General features: G+C 36.4%; 2 protein-coding genes across 4 annotated transcripts in view; one reads left to right on the forward strand and one right to left on the reverse strand.

The window, feature by feature from the left end:
- The window catches only part of DCBLD2 (discoidin, CUB and LCCL domain containing 2), a 127,713-nt gene extending 113,653 nt beyond the window's left edge, over window positions 1–14,060 (forward strand). The window contains exons 13-16 of the mRNA XM_036746335.1: window positions 5,115–5,208; window positions 6,247–6,296; window positions 9,817–9,954; window positions 11,244–14,060. Coding sequence (XP_036602230.1) covers window positions 5,115–5,208; window positions 6,247–6,296; window positions 9,817–9,954; window positions 11,244–11,731 — 770 coding nt within the window. The 3' untranslated portion in view covers window positions 11,732–14,060. The remainder of the gene's footprint in view (window positions 1–5,114; window positions 5,209–6,246; window positions 6,297–9,816; window positions 9,955–11,243) is intronic.
- A 2,955-nt stretch (window positions 14,061–17,015) lies between these two features.
- ST3GAL6 (ST3 beta-galactoside alpha-2,3-sialyltransferase 6) overlaps window positions 17,016–20,736 on the reverse strand; it is an 85,463-nt gene continuing 81,742 nt past the window's right edge. For all 3 annotated transcript variants that reach the window (XM_036744456.1, XM_036744455.1, XM_036744457.1), the window contains one exon: window positions 17,016–19,111. In XM_036744456.1, coding sequence (XP_036600351.1) covers window positions 19,025–19,111 — 87 coding nt within the window. In that variant the 3' untranslated portion in view covers window positions 17,016–19,024. The remainder of the gene's footprint in view (window positions 19,112–20,736) is intronic.

Here is a 20,736-nt window from a genome sequence, read left to right on the forward strand (position 1 = left end):
TTGGAGTTTTACAAAGCATTTCCATTCTCTAAACTCTCTGAGGTGGTAGTTTATGTTATTTCCATTTTACAAATAATTTTTTTTAAAAGGGCTTAGAAAGACTTAGTGATTTATCCTGGTCAAATATCTGCTAAATGTTTGAACTAGGATTTGAACCCAAGTTTTTCTGACTCCAAGTGAGTGTTTATTCAGTATACTCTTTTATAAATACTACAATAACATCCCTAACCCCACTGCAACAAACGTAGGCAAAAAAGAAAAAGAAACAAGCTATGAGACAAAGAATCAGAAAGGAAATTAACAGCATGGCACAAGGAGTACAAAAACTTGTCCAAGCAAAAAACTCAATGAAAATGAGAATGGGCTGTATAGAAGCCAGTGATTCCATGAGACAAGAAGAAATATTAAAGCAAAGTCAAGTCTGAAATGATAGAAGAAAATATAAGATATCTTGTAAGAAAAAGAACTGACCTAGAAAACAGATACAGCGGAAAAACTTAAGGATTAGACTACCTGAATGCCATGACCAAAACAAGAGCCTAGGCATCAGATTTCAAGAAATCTTAGAAGAAAACTACCCACATCTCTTAGAACCAGAGGGCAAAATGTCAGTAGAATCTACAGATCACCTCCTGAAAGAAGCACCCTAATGAAAACTCCCAGAAACATTATAGCCAAAAAACAGCTTCCAGGTCAAAGAAAAAAATACTGCAAGCATCCAGAAAGAAAGGATTCAGGTTCCAAGTAGCCATTCTCAGAATCACATGTGATTTAGCAACAGCAACTATCAAGGAGCAGAGATCTTAGAATAGGATATTCCATAAAGCAAAAAATTCTTGCCTGTAGGCAAGAATAACTTATCCAACAAAACTGAACATAGTCCTATGGGAGAAAAATGGACCTTTAATGAAATAGAGGACTTCCAGCCATTCCTAAAGAAAAGACCAGAGTTACATAGATACTTTGAAATTCAAAAACAGGAGTGGTGATACATGTATCCCTTCTGAACTCTATTATCCTCACGGGTCAGAGATGGAGTCTAATTAGACAAGGACTAGGAGGGGCTCTGTTGGGTCTTAATGATCTGAAGAGAAGAATGGAAAGAGGAAGAGGAAATAGACATCTATGCCAATAAGGAAGAGGGAGTGAGGGGAGAGGCAGCTGACACTTGAACTTCATTCTCATTTGAACTGGTCAGAGAAGGTAAAAATACAGCTACAGTTGGGTACAGAAATACTTTTCACTCAACAAGAAAATAGAAGGCAAAGAGGAGAGGGGTGGGATTAGGAGGGTAGACTTTTGGAGGGATTAGTCCTAAGCCAAACAGATTTTAATTTAGGATGTACAAAAATATTTATAGCCCCCTTTGGGGTAGCAAAAGGTGAGAATCTGAGGAATTCCATGTAAATAGAGGGAAATGCCTGAAAAAATTATGGTATATAACCTTTTGTTTTGGGGTGTCTAACAACAAACCACTTCATCAGTAATCTCTAATGGAGATCAAACAACATAATATATAAAGTTACTAGTGTCCAGAGAAAGCCTAATGAAGGAATTCTTAATCTTTTTTTTTTTTGGAGGAGGGAAGGCACGGCAGTTGGGGTTGCCCAAGGTCACACAGCTAGTAAGTGTGTCAAGTGTCTGAGGCCAGATTGGAACTCAGGTCCTCCTGACTCCAGGGCTGTTGTTCTACTCACTGTGCCACCTAGCTGCCTCTAATGAAGGAATTCTTAAAACTGAAATCTTTGAAGGGTAAAACATAGAAAGTTGATTACTGTTTTTTTCTTTTAAAAAAGTTAAGGGAAAGGAGATAAAACACTAAATATTAACAGGAAGGCCTTCTGGAAAAGGTGATATGTAAACTGAGTCTTGAAAGATACCAGAAATTCCAAGAGGTGGAAGTGAAGAAGATGTGAGTTTTTTAGGCATGGGGGACAGGCAGTGAAAAAGGCATTTGTGAGGAACATCAGAAAGACTGGTTTTACTGTGGTGTATCTAGTATAAGTGAGAGGGAATGAGGCAAGTAGGTGGTTCAGTGGATAAAGCACTAAACCTGGAGTCAGAAAGACCTTAGTTCAAATCCAGCTTTAGACACTTACTTAATTGTATGATTCTGGGCAAGTAACTTAACCTCTTTGCCTCAGTTTCCTCATTTGTAAAAAGGGGATTATAATAGCACAAATTTAAGATTATCTCAGGATCGTTATGGTGTTAAAATGAGCTAATATTTGTAAAGCACTTTGCAAACTTTAAAATACTATGGAAGTGCTAGATATTTTTATCATTATTGTTATTATAACTGAAAAAATCAGAAGGAATCATGTTTTGAAAAATTAAATTACAAACAAAAGAGTTTATACTTTATCCTAGTTAACAAAGAATCACTGGACTTTATGGAGAATAGAGCTTTAGGAAGACTTGTGCTTTAGACAGACACTTTGGTAGCTATGTGGAGGATGGGTAGGAGTGAGGAAAGATTTGAGGCAAGGAGATTGGTCTTTTAAAAGGCCTTTTACAGTAGTCTAGGACGAAGGTGATGAAGACCTGAACTAGAGTAGTAGTTCTGTGAGTGGGGAGAAGAAAAATATATGAAAGGTGTTACAGAGAAAGAATAATGTGATTTAGCAACTGATAGTATATGTGAACTGAAGACTGAATCTGGGTGACTGGAAGGATAAAACATGTAATGCCTTTGACAGAGAGGAGGAATGTCTTTTTTAAAAATCAATTTTATTCTATTTTCAGTTGAAATTCTCTCCTCTCAATCCCATCCCCAACCCACTGATAAGAGGGGAAAAACTAGAACTCATTACAAATATGTATGGTAACATAAAACAAAAGCAAGAAAAAGAAATAGAGGAAAATGTTTCAGTCTGCACTCTTAGTTCATCATTTCTCTATCTGGAGTTGGATAGCATATTTCATTGTGAGTCCTTTGGAATTATGATTGGTCATTGTGTCGATCAGAATTTTTTAAGTTTTTCAGAGTTTATCTTTACAATATTTTTGTTACTATATAAATTGTTATCCTGGTTCTGCTCATTTCACTCTGCATCAAGTCATAAAAGTCCTCCCAGGTTTTTTCCAAAACCTTCCCCTTCTTCATCTCTTATAGCACAATAGTATTCCATTGAATTCATGTACCATTACTTTTTCAACCACTCCACAGTTGATGGACATCCCTTCCCTTTCCAATTCTTTGCCACAGTAAAATTAAAAGTGGCTTTAAATATTTTTGACCTTTTGTTGATCCCTTTGGGATACAGACCTAATAGTGGTATCTCTGTGTCAAAGGGTATGTGCAGTTCCAACCAACAGTGCATCATTTTATCTATCGTACCTATTGTCCCGTATCCCCTCCAACATTTGTCATTTTTCCTTTTTATCGTCTTAGCCCATCTGATGGTTGTAAGAGGATATCTCAGAGTTGTTTTAATTTGCAATTCTGTAAATATTAGTGATTTAGAGCATTTTTTTCACATGGCTATCGATAGTTTTGATTTCTTCCTCTGAAAACTGCCAGAATCCTTTGGTCATTTACCAGTTGGGGAACATATCTTATTCTTATAAATTTGACCCAGTTCCCTATATATGTTAAAAATAAGACCTGTATCAAATAAACTTGCAGCAATGTTTTTTCCCCTAGTTTCTTGCTTTTCTTACGGTTTTATGCACCTTTTTTGCACAAAATCTTTTTAATTTTATGTAATCAAAGTGATTCATTTTAGCTCTTGCAAACCTCTCTGTCTCTTATTTGGTCATGAACTTTTCCTCTATCCATAGATCTGACAGGTAACTTCCATGTTCCATTAATTTTCTTATGCTATCACTCTTTATATTTAAATCATGTACCCATTTTGAGTTTATCCTAGTATTGTATATGGTGAAGGATGTTGGTCTATGCATGGTTTCTGCTAGTCTGCTTTCCAGTTTCCCCTCAAATTTTTGTCAAATAGCGAGTTCTTACCCCATAGCTGGAATCGTTGGGTTAGTCAAACACTAGGTTACTATGCTCATTTGCTTCTGTGTATATTGTGTATCTAATCCATTCCACTGATCAACCTGAGAGAGAATTTTTAAAATTGTGTGTTTAAGGGTAAAAATAATGAGCTCTGTTTTTGGACATACTGAGTTTTGAACATTCAGTTTAAAATGTCCAAAAGGTAATTTTTGATGTAGGACCTAAACTCACAAGAGAAACCAGAGGTGGATATGAATAGATCTGGAAATCATCTTCATAAAAGTAAGACTACCTCCATGGGAGCTCTTGAGATCACCAATGGGTTAATATAGAGAAAAAAGAGAAAAGGGCTCAGAACAGAGCTTTGAGGTACTCCCAGATACTTGTGTTTATATATGTATATATAAATTTTTTACATAACTAATATTTATTTGCTTATCCAAACAGCCCTGAGCAGTAGGTAGCATATGAATGAGGAAACTGAGGAACCAAAATGTTCAGGCTATGTACCTAGGGTAGTAAGTGTTCTCAAACTTACTGAATATTAAAAAGTAGCTAAAAACCAACTTTTGGTAAAAATTGAGAAGGCAATAATCACAAAACTTTTACCTCACTTTCTGGTGCAGTTACTTTCTTATAGGAGTAGCAGTAATCTTAAGCCATTCCATAATAATAGTAGATTACATCATAAATACAAATGAAAATATAATTTTTATAAATATTATATAAATGAATAAATTATTATATAACAAATTTTTGTAAATTATAAAAATATAAAATATAAATAAAACAAAACATAAAAATAGCACTTTGAGGTTTGCAAAGTGCTTTACATATATTATTTTATGTGATCCTTACAACTACCTTTGGGGTAGATACTGTTATCATCCCCATTTTACATATGAGGAAGTGAAATCTAGTTCTGTTTTTTATTATTATTAAAGTTATTTTCTCTGGGCAGAAAATTCTACAGAACTTCAACACATATAGCCATGTATAGAAGATGAAATAAAATTTGCCTGTGCAGAAGTATTAGAATGAATATTAGATTATACAACAGATTTGATGCTTGTGTGGAGAAATGTTAACAGACATAATGTTCAGTTTCTGTGCATATTGTTACTAGTGGTATTTTTTTTTTAACGAATTTCAGATGTAGCATTGGCTGCTGTCCTAGTCCCTGTTCTGGTCATGGTTCTCACTACCCTTATCCTCATCTTAGTTTGTGGTTGGCACTGGAGAAACAGGTAATGTAACTGGTGTATTTGATTCACAGGTATCAGTACATACAGACAGGACATCTGACTCCAAGTCTAGCACTTTTCCCATTGCATTGCAAAGATTTTTTTAGCCATAAAACACCAAGGAAAAAACAAGTCTATTCAGTGGTAGAAGACAGCTTGTATGTTTCTTCATAAAACTAACATTTTATTATAGCTTCACTAAATTATTGAATAGCCTTATAATTTTGAAAAAATAATATCATTTCTGTTTCCTCATTTGTAAAAATATAATAAGTCTTCCTGATCTTTACAAAGAGAGTTTGGGGGACACATTATATAATATTAAATAAAAAACCAGGAGCAGGAAAATGTTTAAAGATGTCTCTAAGCCTCTAGATTAAGATTTTACACAAATAAGTAAATTAAGACTATGTAATTCCTAATTAAAACACATTAGGCTGAATGACACTGTTTTCTAGCATTGGGCAATAGAAGAAAACATTTGTCAAATTGAACCAGGCAGAGAAAAACCAGAGGAAAAACACAGGCACTAAAATTCTTTTCCTGCCACATATTTTATGACTTAACAAATAAAGACCCATCTAACTTACACCCATCTCCCTAGAAACAAAATCAAAACAAATGCTAACCTTTTCTCCTCTCTGCCCTCCTTAAACTGTGTACAAGGGGGCAAGACAGGGAGCTGTTTTTATTTACTCCCTTATTTTCTTGGCCTCTAGTTTGCTAATTTTCATTCCTTGATCCTTTTTAGGTTAGTAGTTGTAGGAAGGAAAAGTGGGATTACACTGCATCTTTCTCTGAAGGCTTATTGTATTTTAATATTTCTTGAGATTCCAAAATGCGGTTTAGCTGTCATCATAGTGGAAAGTTTCCCTAGGCAATATATCAAGTGGAATTTTGTAGGCTTAATAATTATTTATTTTGTGTTTGTGCTGCAGTTGTAGAAATGTCTTAGGAATAAATTTAATTTATGTGTTAATTTCTGGTTTGGGTTTTTTTTTGTGTGTACGTGTGTGTATGTATATGTATGTGTCTTTGCAGAAAGAAAAAAACAGAAGGAACATATGACTTACCTTATTGGGATCGTGCAGGTAAATAATTAAAGACTTTTATTTGCAGTTCACACATAATTAGTATAAAATATACATATCTGATTCTTGGCAAAGAACAAACCCTTGAGCCTTACTTTGTATTCTCTAAATGGCATACCAAAAGCAAACAGCTTATTGCTAGCTTACTTTGTAGCTCTCTGTCATGGTCAATGGTACTTCCCTCTTTATTTTTCCATTTTACTCTCCTCTTCCTCCTTCTTCCTTAAGTAATATTTAGAGAAGTAAAATGAAAATAAAGTCCTGTAGTACTGTTCCTGTTTTTTCATCTTAAGAATTTGATCTGCTATTCCTTCTTAGAGGACTTGGCCCTTGGAAGAAATTTGATTACTCTGATCTCTGAACTGTCTCCAAAATTTGCAAAAAGTGAACATTTACAGCTTGGCAAAACAGTATAGCTTTTTTGTTACTTAACTCTTTGATTCATCTACCAAAAGCAAATTACAGTAGTTTACCTTCCCTTTCCATTACCCCTTGTGTTCTTGGGAAGAAACAGCAATCATGTTTAAGAACATTGTGCATATGAGAAAATCAATTTTAAGTTCCTGTAGCATTGTTAAATGGATGATCATTGAAAACAACAGCTCTCAAATGTTTTGGTTTCAGGACCCCTTTATATTCTTTAAAATTATTAAGGAGTCCCCAAAGATATTTTATGTGGGGCATAGAAATTTATCTTGCCCTACAAGAAAGTAAGGGAAAAGGGGATGGGGGGGAGTGGGGTGGCAGAAGGGAGGGCTGACTGGGGAATGGGGCAACCAGAATATATGCCATCTTGGAGTGGGGGGAGGAGGGTAGAAATGGGGAGAAAATTTGTAATTCAAACTCTTGTGAAAATCAATGCTGAAAACTAAAAATATTAAATAAATAAATAATAATTAAAAAACAATCTTGCTAGCAGCTACTGTGGGGGGTGTAAGATCCTCCAACAGCCAGCACCCAGAAAGCTGCTTTGATCTGCTTTACTAAGGAAAGTAACTTTAAGGGGTTAACAATCTCAGTTTATCAAACATACAAATATCATTCACTTTGTTCAGGGGAAAAAGCTAATACCCTGAACTTCAGAGCAAATACAAACAGGAATTACAAATATCAACAGACAGACCTTGTCTGATTCAAATCACAATTCATAGTTACCAGAGAAGAACCAGCATCTGGGTTGTAAAGCTGGGGGCCAGTTTGCAGCTTGCCCAGAGTCTCAACGCTCCTTCCATGAGTGTGCCCCAAAAGTCAAATGCCAAGCTGTCCTCAATTATATCCTGTTCAGAGCCCTGAGGGCTCTGACCTCAGCCAGGCTGGGTGTAGGATAGTTCCCCATCCCCCATATCACATCATATACAAATCAGTGACTCCCAGTTTTCTCTGTGCAGAGAAATAACCAAGACAAAAAGATCCCACTTTATCTGCCCCATTCAAACAAAGGCCAGATTCATTAAAGGCACCTAAGAAAAGAAAAGGAAAAAGTCCCACCTTAATTACTGTTGCACATACCCAAGAACCTAGAAGGCCACCTGTTCCCCACCCCTGTACTAACTCCTTCCCTCCTGCCTACCAACATGCCCAGATTTCTTCATTCTTTAAAAAAAAAAAATCTTTACTCAACCCTACCCTTCCCTCAGGCTATTGTTTAACATCTCTTCCATTCACAACCAAACTCCTGGAAAAAGTTACTTATACTTGCATCTCCATTTCTTCACTTTTATCTTCATTTCTCAGTCCCTTGCAGTCTGGTTTCCAACCCCATCATTTGGCTGAAACTCTACTCTCTTGTGTGACAAGCAATTAATTGTTGACCACCCACTCCCTCCTCTGGAATAGGCTCCTCCACATCCCCCCACCCCCACCCCCACCCTTTTTTGATGAATTTGCTCTCTCTCGGTTCATCTTCTACCTCTCAGTCCCCTTTGCAGGACCATCATTAATCTCCTGCCCTCTTATGTACAGGTGTAATCTAGGGCTGTTACGGGCTTTCTCTCTACATTGTCTCTTGTGGTTTCTTCAGTTCCTTTGGGTGTAATAATTATGCTTATGAAGATGATCTCCATTGTCTCCTATTTTTTCCTGTAACCAGTACCCCAGTTCAACCCCTTGTCATCTTTCACCTAGACTGTCACCGTAGTCTCTTATTCGGTCTGCCTATTTCATTTATTTATACAAAGTATTTATCTTCTTCATTCTGTTCTATAAGCTGTGAAAGTGATATTCCTAAAACAGAAGCCTGACCATATAATTTCCCTGCTCCAGAAGCTCTCTCTTTGTAGTATCAAATACAAACTCCTCTATTTAAAGCCCTTCACAATCTGAATTCAACTTAACTTTCCAGACTTATTCCACTTCCCCCTCACTTACATCCAAGTTGTTCCACTTGTTCCCTTTGCCTGCTATCCCAATCTCTCACCTCCATGCATTTGCCTAGACTGCCATTTCCCTTTTATAAACCTTTCATTACTCATCTGTAGTGCCACCTCCTACAAGAGGTCTTTCCTGATACCCCACTCTTAAGTTTCCTTCCCCAAATTATATTTATATGCATAGTTCCTAGCACATAGGCATTTAATAACTGAAGTAATTCAATTAAACATTTTACTAATAAGGAAACAGGGTCAGAGAGAATAAGTGATTTTCCCAAAGTCATGTAGGTATGAAGAGTAAGAGGCAGAGCTATGACCAAAGCCTAGGTTGAGTCAGAATCATCTCCATCAGATTTAAAGATTATTTAGTCCACTGGTGTCAAACTCAGAAAGATGGGTTTACATAGAAACTCGGAAAGATGGGCACATATTTACTTAGAAAACCCAAAATTAATAATGCTTAGGTTGTATTTTGATTTATTTTGTTAAGTGCTCCCAATTATATTTTAATCTCGTAGCACTGGGGAGTTTTGCAGGCCCCATAATGCCCAAGACCTTGGATTTGTTCCTGCCTCCTCATTTTGCACATGTGCAAGCCGAGGCCAGGAATAGTTAAATGAGTGGCTTAGGATCGTATAGGTGGTCAATGGAAGGACGAAGATCCCAGTCTTTGCCCTGAGCCCAAAGCCAGTGCTCTTTCAGGGAGTCCCCACAGCCCCATCTGAGGCTTTTTCCAATGTATGTGCTGTTTTTTTCAGCCCATTCCCATGTCATTTTTCAGTGTTAACTTGTCTAAGATGTTTAGGTCATTTTAGTGTGGGAGAAAATTCATGAAGATAAAAGTTACCTTCAGATTTTTTATGCTTCTCCCTGGACACATGTGCCTGTCGGTGTGCATTTCCCAACTTAAGTTTTTAGTAGAAAACTTGTTTAAACTCTCCTAACTTAAAACTTTGTATTTGAATGTGCTTTAGATACTATAAAAATTGCCTGTTCTCTTCTTGGAGGATTTTTTTTTAAGTTCTAGGGACTGTCAGAATTGTTATTTCTATTTCATATTATTACTCTTAGTAGACCATCAGGTAGGCCTTGAAAACCATTATCATGGAACTTGTCTGAAGAGTTTGCTCTTGCTTGAAACCCTAATGAAGGTTGGTGGAAAGGAATGAAGCAGTTTTTCCCAGCCAAATCACTGGAACATGAGGAAACTCCTGTCCGTTATAGCAGCAGTGAAGTTAGTCACCTGAGACCAAGAGAAGTCACGTCTGTGTTACAGACTGAAACTGCAGGTAACCACTTGGAAGGATGGATGGGCATGCCCTGTATAACCTTTTACAATAAAATAATTAGTAATTTATAACAAGATCCTGCTATAATATTATTTGGCTAATTACCCACATTTAGCATTGCAATGAATTCCATGATAGCAGCTTTACTCCTCCAGTTTTACCCAAGATCATATTTTCTAGGAACTATTGTTTGTTGGAGTATTACGGTAGTTCTGGAGCACACTATATAGTATATCATTAATTGTATAATAATGGGAATTAGGCTATTTTTGTTTAAATTTCTTCTGGTCAAAGAGTATAATAAATTTTCCATCTTTAAAGTAAGGATATCTGATTCTTTTTCATGTTCCTTTTATTCAAGAGACGAGCTGAAGAAGGTAGGGCAAAGGGGTCTTCATCTATAGTCCTACCTTTGTCTTTGAAATAAATGACCTTAAGTTACTTGTGTGACTTAGGCACTTCATTAAAAAAGTACCCACTTAGAGTATGGACGTAGCTCGGATTCCGTGGAAAGAGCACTAAATTGGGAGTCAAATCCCGTCTCTGTTACCTTGTGTACCTCTGTTCCCCTATGGCCTTGGATAATTCACTTAACATCTCTGTGCCTCAGTTTATTGATTTATAGAAACAGGGGGTTGGACTGTATGGCCTCCAGGGTTTCTTCTGTCTTTTTCTCCCAAAGTATTTATAATTATTAACTACCAGGATCTATAGCTATTTGAAATGTTAGATATTCCAAAAAAGAAAGAAAAACAAATCATGTACTTATTGATGCGCTAAGTTAATCTTGTTCCAGTAAAGCATCATATAATTATAGAAATGTGGAATTGGGAGGGAGCAAAGCAGCCTCATTTTACAGATTAGGAATTGAGCCTCAATACAAGTGACATGAACATGTCCAAGTAGAAATTGCTAGTTATCATATCTATAACCTTTACACTGATACAACTTTAGAGGTCATCTAGACCAGTCTCTTTATCATACAGGCCAGAAACCTGCATTATTGCCAAAGCCCACTTTAAGAATGCTTAATAGAAACATTTTCAGATACTATGAGTTTTAAATTTAAACATTATATTACCATAGTATCATTACATATCTCCAAGAATCTGTGTCACAAAGTGCATGATACTGTTTCGGAAAGGTTTCACTGTTTAGAAGCTGGCAGCAGGAAGGGCTGTAGAGCATTGGTTGTTTTCAATGGCAGCTCTGTGACAGCACAGATAATTTGCTTTCTGGATAATAGCTGTAAGAGTAAGTCTTCTTTTCTGTTCTATGTTATCATACAGAGTATGCTCAGCCATTGGTGGGAGGAATTGTTGGTACACTTCATCAGAGGTCAACCTTTAAGCCAGAAGAAAGAAAAGAAGCAGGCTATGCTGACCTTGATCCTTATAATTCTCCAGTGCAAGAAGTTTATCATGCATATGCTGAACCACTGCCTATTACTGGCCCAGAATATGCTACACCAATAATCATGGATATGTCAGGACATCCCACTGCCTCAGGTGGAGCACCCTCTACATCCACCTTCAAGTCTACAGGGAACAAAGCCCCTCCTTTAGTGGGAACTTACAATAAACTCTCTCGAACTGACAGCTGCCCTCTGACACATGCAGAATATGACACTCCAAAAGGGGGGAAACCAGGACTAAGTGCCCCAGATGAAATGATGTACCAGGTACCACAGGGTACACTCCACACAGCCGGAAGCAAAGGGGAAGTATCCGGGGCAGGGAGGGAAGGAGAAGGTGATGTTTTTAAGGAAATCCTTTGAAGGTGATGCCACTTTTTCCAAAGCATCATTTTTAAAGCACATTGAATTTTTTTGTACTAGTCATGGTAATATATAAAAAAGTCTATCAGTATCTATCACTGAAATGATTGAGGGAAAATAGTATAACTGAGGTACAGGAAACTACTAATCTGGCCATTTTGCTCTGAAGATAAATGCCACACAGTTGTTGATGCTTCCCTGTTCATGATGTAATATCCTGTTTCGTTACTACTGTAAAATGCTATATTTTTTAAGTCATAAGAGAGTTCCTCAGATGCACTTCAAAGAATTTAAAAATCACTGAGATGAAATATTTATTATTGATGCTGCAGGTACATTAATGAACTTAAAGTAATGGCTCTGTAAGCCTTACTAGCAATAATTGCTAATGGTACTGTTATAGTAAATGGCTTGAAGTTCTTAAGATCTACATGCAAAGGTGGAAACTGTCCTGATTTATCTCCTCTCTGGTTCCCATGTTATCCTTTCTGTGTTTATTTTTTTAAAAGTTTATAATCCTGTAATATCTATAAATTACTTTTAGTAACTGTCCTGTTGATCTAAATCTTTAGTGAGATAAGACCTGTACTGCTTTAGAAACTTTTAATGGCAGATGATATAATTGATTTCTTCCAAAGCATGCTCTCAGCCTCCTTTTCATTTGGCCAAAAGCCATGGCTGATAGTATTCTTATGGGCTTTGTTCTGAGAATCCTTATGGGGTCTGCTTGGGTAGCCTAGTGAATATAGATGCTCTGTGACTCAGCAACCACTTTACAGCTGAGAAAAGTTATGCAGCAGGTTTTCCCCACCCACTCATATGTGCAATGGCATGGTTTGTAAATGAACCTGTGTGACTTGTTAGGAGAAGAGTAGAAGGTTGTGAAGAGAACGTTAATGGAACCCCAGTTGATGTTTGTCATCAGAATGAAATACATCAGCACAGACCCCAACTCAGAAATAATACATTTTAAATTGTACAAAAATGTGTATTTTTTGGATTTTGCCAAGTCAGTCAACTCTCCAATATAATTTTTAAAAATTTAATCAATGATTCTAAACTTGATTTTTTTAAATGGTAGAGTATGACATTCTGTAGTAGATAACAAATGCAACATTTTTCCAATCCCCTTCTTATCCTGCTGCAATGTGAAGGGAAGATTAATCCTTAGCATGGGAAACATGGGGTGTCCCAAAAGTCTGAGTACAATTTTTAGCCTTTTTCTATCTTAAAATAGTTTAGAACTGCATCTCAGACCTTTGGGGCACTCTGTATGTCAGTTGATACAGAACTGTGTGTCACATGTAATCAAATGAAATTTTATCTGACTTATTTATTGACAGTATTCCCCACCCCCCACCCCCCACCGTTGTAGCACATGTTCTTTCTTTGAAGCCAAGGCTTACACTGGGGAAAATTGGAAGTCATCTTTACATTTTGAGGAGAAAACTTTGCAAATTTTTTATTCTTTTGACCCGCTGAATGGCTTGGTAGAAGAAGAAAAAGGTACCATCGCTCTTTCTGTTTCTCTCTCTCTCTTTCTCGTGAGATCAGGTCTGTGATTCAGCTTTTGGATTTAAAAGATGTAGTTTCACCTTGTCTGAGTCATCATATTCTTATCACACCAGTGTAAACTGACTAGAGAAGTTGCAAGTATTTTATTTTATTTTTTGTTTTGTACATTTCCAAATATGTAAGCAATAGTATTGTGGATACTACAGATTTTGTTTTTAAGGCAGCATAGCATAGTGGATAATGAGTAGCAATTCCTTGAAATCAGGAAGGCCCGGGTTTCAGTCCTGCTTTTGATATTAGCCATGTAACCCTGGGCAAGTCACTTAACATTTTTGTTAAGTTACAGCTCCCTGGCTGCAGCCACTGCTAACGCTTTAAGGTACAAAACAGTTTCCATCTCATTGGTCCCAGAGAGTTTGATTTACCACAAGTTCCCTGCCTATACAGATGAAATCATAGGTCCAGACCAAAAAAAAAAAAAGGATGTTGTATTTCACTTGTTTTATAAATAAAAGTTTACTTTCCTGTATTAGCTTTACTTAATTTCATTTTTAAGTTATTATTTTAACAAAAAATATGAGGCAAAATTTATTTATTTTTAACTTGAGGTACCAAAATACAGCTTGGGCATATTTAGAGTAGAAAGCAAAGATGTTGGTAAACAAAAATATGACTGAATTAAGTCAGCCCCTAAAGGCAGAAAAGATGAATGCGTCACTACTTAGTCCTTTCTGTCATGTATAAGGAGGAGAGATTCAGTTCTGGCACTGTGCACATAATAAAACCTTTTAGGAATACATTTTGAACTGTTAAACTTGTCAGTGATTTTGCTGGTTATTTTTCCTCATTGTAATGAGATATACACCTGGCTTTTTTAAAAAAAAAATTGTTTTATTTTCTTTAAAAGCTTACAGGGAAACAAATGAACTGTGTTTTTTATATGATATAGATTTTAAGGCTTGACTTTTATATTGAAGATTTTTTAACAATTTGATTCATGTTTGTCAGTATGCTGTGCTCAGAATAACTATGAGATGATTATCTAATGTCTCCTTATTTCGTTGTGAAACACTTTTTTGCATTGTGTTTTGATCCAAAACTTTTTGGGGGGAGGGGGCAGGGGATATAAATTTTCTGTTAGATAATCCATTTAGGTAATTTCATAATGGATTTTCCCAACTTTGTACGTGTGTTATATCTACATCTATATATGGCATTGAGACAATCAAACAGCAACGATTTTTAGCCAGCTTTTTGGACTTCTTATTCAGTATGATTGGATTTCTTGTTCAATGTTTATTTATAAGTTTTAAATACTTAATGTTGTTTCCTTTGAATTTGTCACATTTCCATGGAGACCAAAACTGTGTGAATATAATAAGCCTAGAATCCAGTAACTACTAGAAGAGTAAATATTGGCCTAAGTGTTTGACATAACCACACTGACTTAGCTGTTACTTGATCTTTTCAGAACCAGCACAGTGAAAGCCAAAATTGTGAATTCTACTATTTAGTGCTATAAATCTACATGGATCCTCTTCTTTTATGCAGTGTCTAATCCAGTTAAGTTCACATTTCACGATTTGCACTTTTCATTTAAAAATTGCTTAATTAACTGATGAAGAAAGTCTTCAAGTGAAAGATTTGTGACAGAAGTGAAAAGTTCCAACATTAGGATGTGTTAGTGCTTTGGTTTTTCTGATGGAGGTGAATGAACTCATTTGATTAAGAATTAAGCCCCACTGTCTTGCCTGAACACCTAAAGTTATCTGGAAACAAAGAACTGTCTATAAGAGAGATGGGGTAGTCTATAAATGGGTCACCATTAGACAAAATTGAGAGAATTTGTGAGATAGTGAATTAATTCACTGAAGCAATACCTAAAAACACACGAAGCTAGATAGTTCTGCCGTTGTCTTTAGTCTGGCTTTAACATGAAGTCCTTAACTGCAACAATCTTAAGAATTGGATACCACTGTTTAGGTGGCATAATTTTTAGGCCAGCTTTGGCACTGTTTCTGTTAATTTTTATTTGTGCCAAGCTACATATTCTCTTTCGACACTGGGAAAAGTGGAAGCAAAATATTCATTGAATTATTTTTTTGGGGAATGAGAATGGTTTGAGGATCAGTGATATTCTCCCAGAATGTACTTTTCTTACCTCAGCATGGACTTGTAGTCACTCTGTATTTGTATATGTTGATAGAATTTAGATTGTATAAATAGAATTCTGTGTGTTCATGTTGTTTTTAATAAATTATGTACATCCACGCTCAAGTTACGTGTGAAGAAAATGTTGGACTTACCATAATGTTGAGAAAACTGTGTCCTGATGCATCAAAAGTCTCTTGTCGTTCACTCGTTTCAGTTCTGTCTGACTTTTTTGGACTCCATCTGGGGTTTTCTTGGCAAAGATACTAGAGTGGTTTACCATTTCCTTCTCCAGCTCATTTTACAGATGAGGAAACTGAGGCAAAAAGGGTTAAGTGACTTGCCCAGGGTCACACAGCTAGGAAGTCTCTTGAGGCCAAATTTGAACCTGGGAAAATGAATCTTCCCGACTCCAGTCCTGACACGCCATCCACTTCACCACCGAGTTGCTCAAGCACCAAAAGTCAGGAAGGGTTTTTTTTTTTGTGCATATGTAGCAATATATGCCTTCCATTACTTAAGGGATTTCACGGAAGAAGATAGATGCTTATCTAACTTTTGAAATAAAGCATTACACTTTGACATTTGAAACAATATTTTCCAAGTAAATCAGTGCATCTTACGCAGCTTGATTTAGACTTATAATAACATCTAGTCCAACCACCTTATTAGCTTATATATCCTAAATGTGAATCGACTTGCTATTTTCCCATTTATTTGTGGAAACAAATCAAAGAGATGTAAAGCTTGTTAAAGTGCTGGGAGAGGCACATTCACATATATTTTATTCTTGAATTAAAATTTATCTTCTCCTTCCAGTAAGTAATACTGTCATTGGGTGAACAATGAGAGTCATGATGGTAAGGCATTTTGTACTTTCCTCTGTTTTCTCCGTTCTTTTAATCGATAAATCTCCTTTTAAATCTTTCCCCCCATGAATTCTACTAGTGTGCACTCAGAGATGGTAACAAGGTTAACTGTTAAGCATCACCTCTTGAAGTGGTATGTGTGTATATGAAATATATTTACATTATTCATTGCTGTTAAACTTGTTTAAATGGATGAAGTACTTTTTTTTTCTTCATGGGGCTTCTGGTCATCATGGTTTAGTCCTAGAATCCTTTTTCTAAATCAAACTGTCATGTCTCAAAACATTGATTCTCCAAACTGTTCTTCATTCCACAGCTCTCCTCCTCCAGGCCCCACTATTTATTATGTAATTCCAGGTTTCACTCTTATCTTCTCCAAACAGGTTGGAGTAGAACCTAGAGGTTTATATTATAAACATCGTGTCGAGAACAGCACAGCATTAGTTTCCTTATACCAAAGTAACTGTCAAAATTGGAAGAGAGAGCTGTGGAAGCTCTACATAAAGCAGATCGAGAACTACATCTTAATTTTTCTTTAGTATTTTTTTCATCCTGATCCTCAGTGACCTAAGGAAGTGTAAGTAATTTCCTCTACAGATTTATGATCTAATCTAGTAAATTTACTTATTGTACACCTGTTTTATAGACATACAAAATGAATTTTAAAAGAAACTGAACACACTGATATCCTACAGAGAGCAGGGGTTCAACCTTAGGATGAGGATAAATGTATTTAACACTACTTTTTCTTAATTTAAATAAGCTTTTATTAAGCAGCTACTATGTACAAATCACTGTGGGGAGACATTAAGAAGACTTGGTCCCTGCCTCAAAAAGCTTACAATCTAGTAAAAGGGATGACATTTACATAAAATAGAAATACAAGGCTACAAAAAAGGTCTTAAACACAGTTGGGGTGTTGTGGAGGGAGAGGTGACTTTAGGGTGGAGGATTTGGGAGGAATCATGGAGAAAGAGGCATATGAGAATTTAAGTAGACAGAACTGATGATGTGGGAAGGACATTTCAGGTCAGAACACAAAGAGTAAAAATGCTAAAGTGGGGAAGCACAGGGTATTTAGTTCAGTGGGAATGCCCTGACATAAGTTATGAATTTATTCTGTAAGCCACTGGAAAGTCACTGAAGAGTTTTGGAGCAGTAAATAACAACAAAAGCAGTGCTTTAGAAAGAGTAATCGTAGTGGACTAAATAGTGACCAGAGGCAGTTAGTGAAATGGGTCGTACATTGAAAATGAACGGGCTTGTGGATAAGAGGAAGAATGTGAGGTTGAAAAATTACGTGAAAGATACAGGGACTTCAAGCCAGGCAAATATTGTGAATTATTAGATTGTCTTCATCCATTTCAGTCATTTTGGGGGAATACTGAGGTAGACCAACTAGGATGCTGAAAGCAGTAGGTCTTTATTACAGGTGCATTTTTCACTGATACACGGGAAGACTTAAGGTATAAAATTGTGTAGAACAGTCAAGGACACAGCTGGAAAAATCCCCCAAATCACTGACAAGATGATTTTTCAGGCTATAGACAGAGAAAGGAGAAGATAGATGGTCCACAACTAACCCATCTAGTTATGCCAAAATCATTGTTCAAACTAGTTCAGAATAGATATAGCTAGTTTGTCCACAGATCAGGGAGCTCAGTGATAGAGATAAAAGCCAGAGGTTTTTATAGGGAGGGATAGAGGTCTTGTTCAAGTGTATTAATTGGTTTCCTATCAGTGATACAACGGGTAGTGAGAAGCCAGAGACAGGCTTAGAAACCCAGTTGAAGATAGCATGGGCCTGGAAGTTTACATCATGTAAAATTTTAAGCATCAAAGACTCAAGAAAATCAATTAGGGGAAGGGAGGGAAGAGGGAAAACACGTATAGATCAACAACAACCTGTTAGAAGAAAGGCAATCCCTAAAAGAAGTGTCTATACGACTACAAGAATTATAGGATGGCTCTTGAAACATTTTGAAGAAAAAAAAAACTAAACTCAGTTTTCATTCAAGTTTTCATTCAAGTATTTTTATCATTTACATTTACAATTTTGAAAATTTTCTATTTCATTCTAAAAACATCTCCACTGTAAACGAAATGAAACACACTGCCATGGCTTTCCATGATTAAGGTTGGCTTAGAGGAGAAAAACAATAGAGATTAAATAAAGAGAAAGTTTGGGCTATTCAGTTAATTTTGGCCAAAACACAGTTCCTGAGTCAGAGATACAAAGGTTGCAAATTGAAATCACCAGTTGATAGGATAAAAACTTATAATTCCATAGATACAACACCATCATTCATTTACTCTGACAATATCCAGGCCTATCTCACCCTGGATTTACTCAGGTAGTCTTAACTTTTAGAACATGATTATCATTTGATTGGAGTGTTCGAACAGAACTGTCGAACCACCCAATTTTCTTGATCCTTAGAAATTTAGACTTCTTCCAAATGAGAATTTAAAGTTAAGATTCTTTCATTTTAAAAATTGAACTTTCAGGATACTTTAACATTTGCCCTGATATCTTAACTGTAATATGTTTTCATAATTAAATATACTCACAGAATGCAACTTCTGTTAAATCTAGACCAGCAGACAATAACAGACTCAGGTCTTGAACACTTCCTAACAATTATACAAAAATTGAAAGACATGCTTTACAGAAGTAGCTTGGCATTTTAAAAAATAAACTCAAATTTTATAAAAAAATAAAATACTGATGAAGGATCAATATCTTGAGTCTTTAGGGTCAATCTTTTGTCAAGTTAATAACAAAGTTTTTTTCTATGATATTCTTTAAGAAAATCTGTTCCGCTGTTATGTTGTGATATTCACTCTAAAGACAGAAAGAAAAGCAAAGTTATAAATTGTTGCCATTCAAAAACAAAAATTACATGTCTGCCAGAATATGAGGGAAGGTCTAAAAGTAAATCTGGCTCTCTCTAGTAAAGTATTTATTAAAAAATGATAAAAAGCTACAGTTTTCCTAAAAGGGTATATTTACTGTATCTTTTTCATTTTGGCACCTCTCAAACTCTTTTCCATTAATCTGGTGAAAAAATCACTTATTTAATTTGGTAGGACCTAAACCAGCCCAAGGGCAGCTAGGTGGCATAGTGGATAGAATTCTGGGCCTGGAGTCCAGAAGACTCATCTTCCTGAGTTCAAATCCGGCCTCAGACACTTAACTAGCTATGTGACCCTGGGCAAGTCACTTTACCCTGTTTGCCTCAGTTTCCTTATTTATAAAATGAGCTGGAGAAAGAAATGGCAAATCACTCCAGTATCTTTACCAAGAAAACCTCCAAAATGAGATCATGAAAAGTCAGACATGACTGAAAAACTACTAAACAACAGCCTAGCCAAATGGCTTGCTCCCATTTTCCCTGAAAAAAAAAATTGTCCAGGCTGAGAAAATAGTCAAGAATTTTAATTGAAATAGAAAAAAGCATTATATACTCAAAAGATCTAGAAGAAACTTTAGGGCCTTCTAGGCCAACCCACCCCCACCCCCACCCCCACCTCATTTTATTGATGAAGAACTGAGACCCTGAGATATTAACTGACTTGTTCTAGGTCACATAATTACAGTCAAGATTTGAAGCTGGGTCCTCTGGCTCCAAATTTACTGTGCTATGCTGCTTCCTGAGCCATGCTGGAGGTACTCAACAAAAACATTAATTTCTTTCTATGCGCTGGACATTATGCTAAGCACTGGGAACATAAGACATGCAATAATACTGCCTTCGAGGAACTTACATTCTAATGGGGGAGACAACATGTAAGCACCTATGTACATATAAGAGAAAGGTGACTTTTCTGAGATGACTTCCCATTTAGATAGACACTTTTGTTAAGAGTTAAATGACTTGCCCAGGGTCATACAAGTATAAGTGTCTAAGGCCAAATTTGATTTCAGGAAGATGAATCTTCCTGATTCCAGACCCAGTGCTCTATCCCCTGTGCCACTGAAGACAGAGATAGGGGAGCTGGAGAGGTGGGGCTGGGTGGAGACAGAGACAGAGGGAGAGAGGGAAGAAAGAAAAAGAAAAAAGAGAGAAGAATGAGAAGAGAGAAGATGGAGAGGAAAGAGAGAAGACAGAGAGACATAGAGAAGAGGAGACGAAGAAAGAGACAGAAAGAGAGAAGACAGAAGAGACAAGACAAGAGACAAACACACACACACACAAGACAGAAGAAAGAAAAAAGAGAGGAAGGAGGGAAGAAAGAAAAGGCTCTGGGGGATGGGGTATAGCTATGGTATACTAGAAAGAATACTGGATTTTTAGTCAGGTGACCCAAGTTAACAGGATTTAGGTTGAGAAGAGGCCTTGGAGGTCATCCATTCCTTTAATTTTACCAATGTGGAAACTGAGGCTTGTCCAAGTTCAAATAGCTAGTGACCAAGCCCAATCTTTTGATTCTAAATCCAGTGTTTGTTTTTAAATACATATAACCACA

Source organism: Trichosurus vulpecula, chromosome 2 (assembly GCF_011100635.1).
Source record: "Trichosurus vulpecula isolate mTriVul1 chromosome 2, mTriVul1.pri, whole genome shotgun sequence".
NCBI classification, from domain to species: Eukaryota; Metazoa; Chordata; class Mammalia; order Diprotodontia; family Phalangeridae; genus Trichosurus; species Trichosurus vulpecula.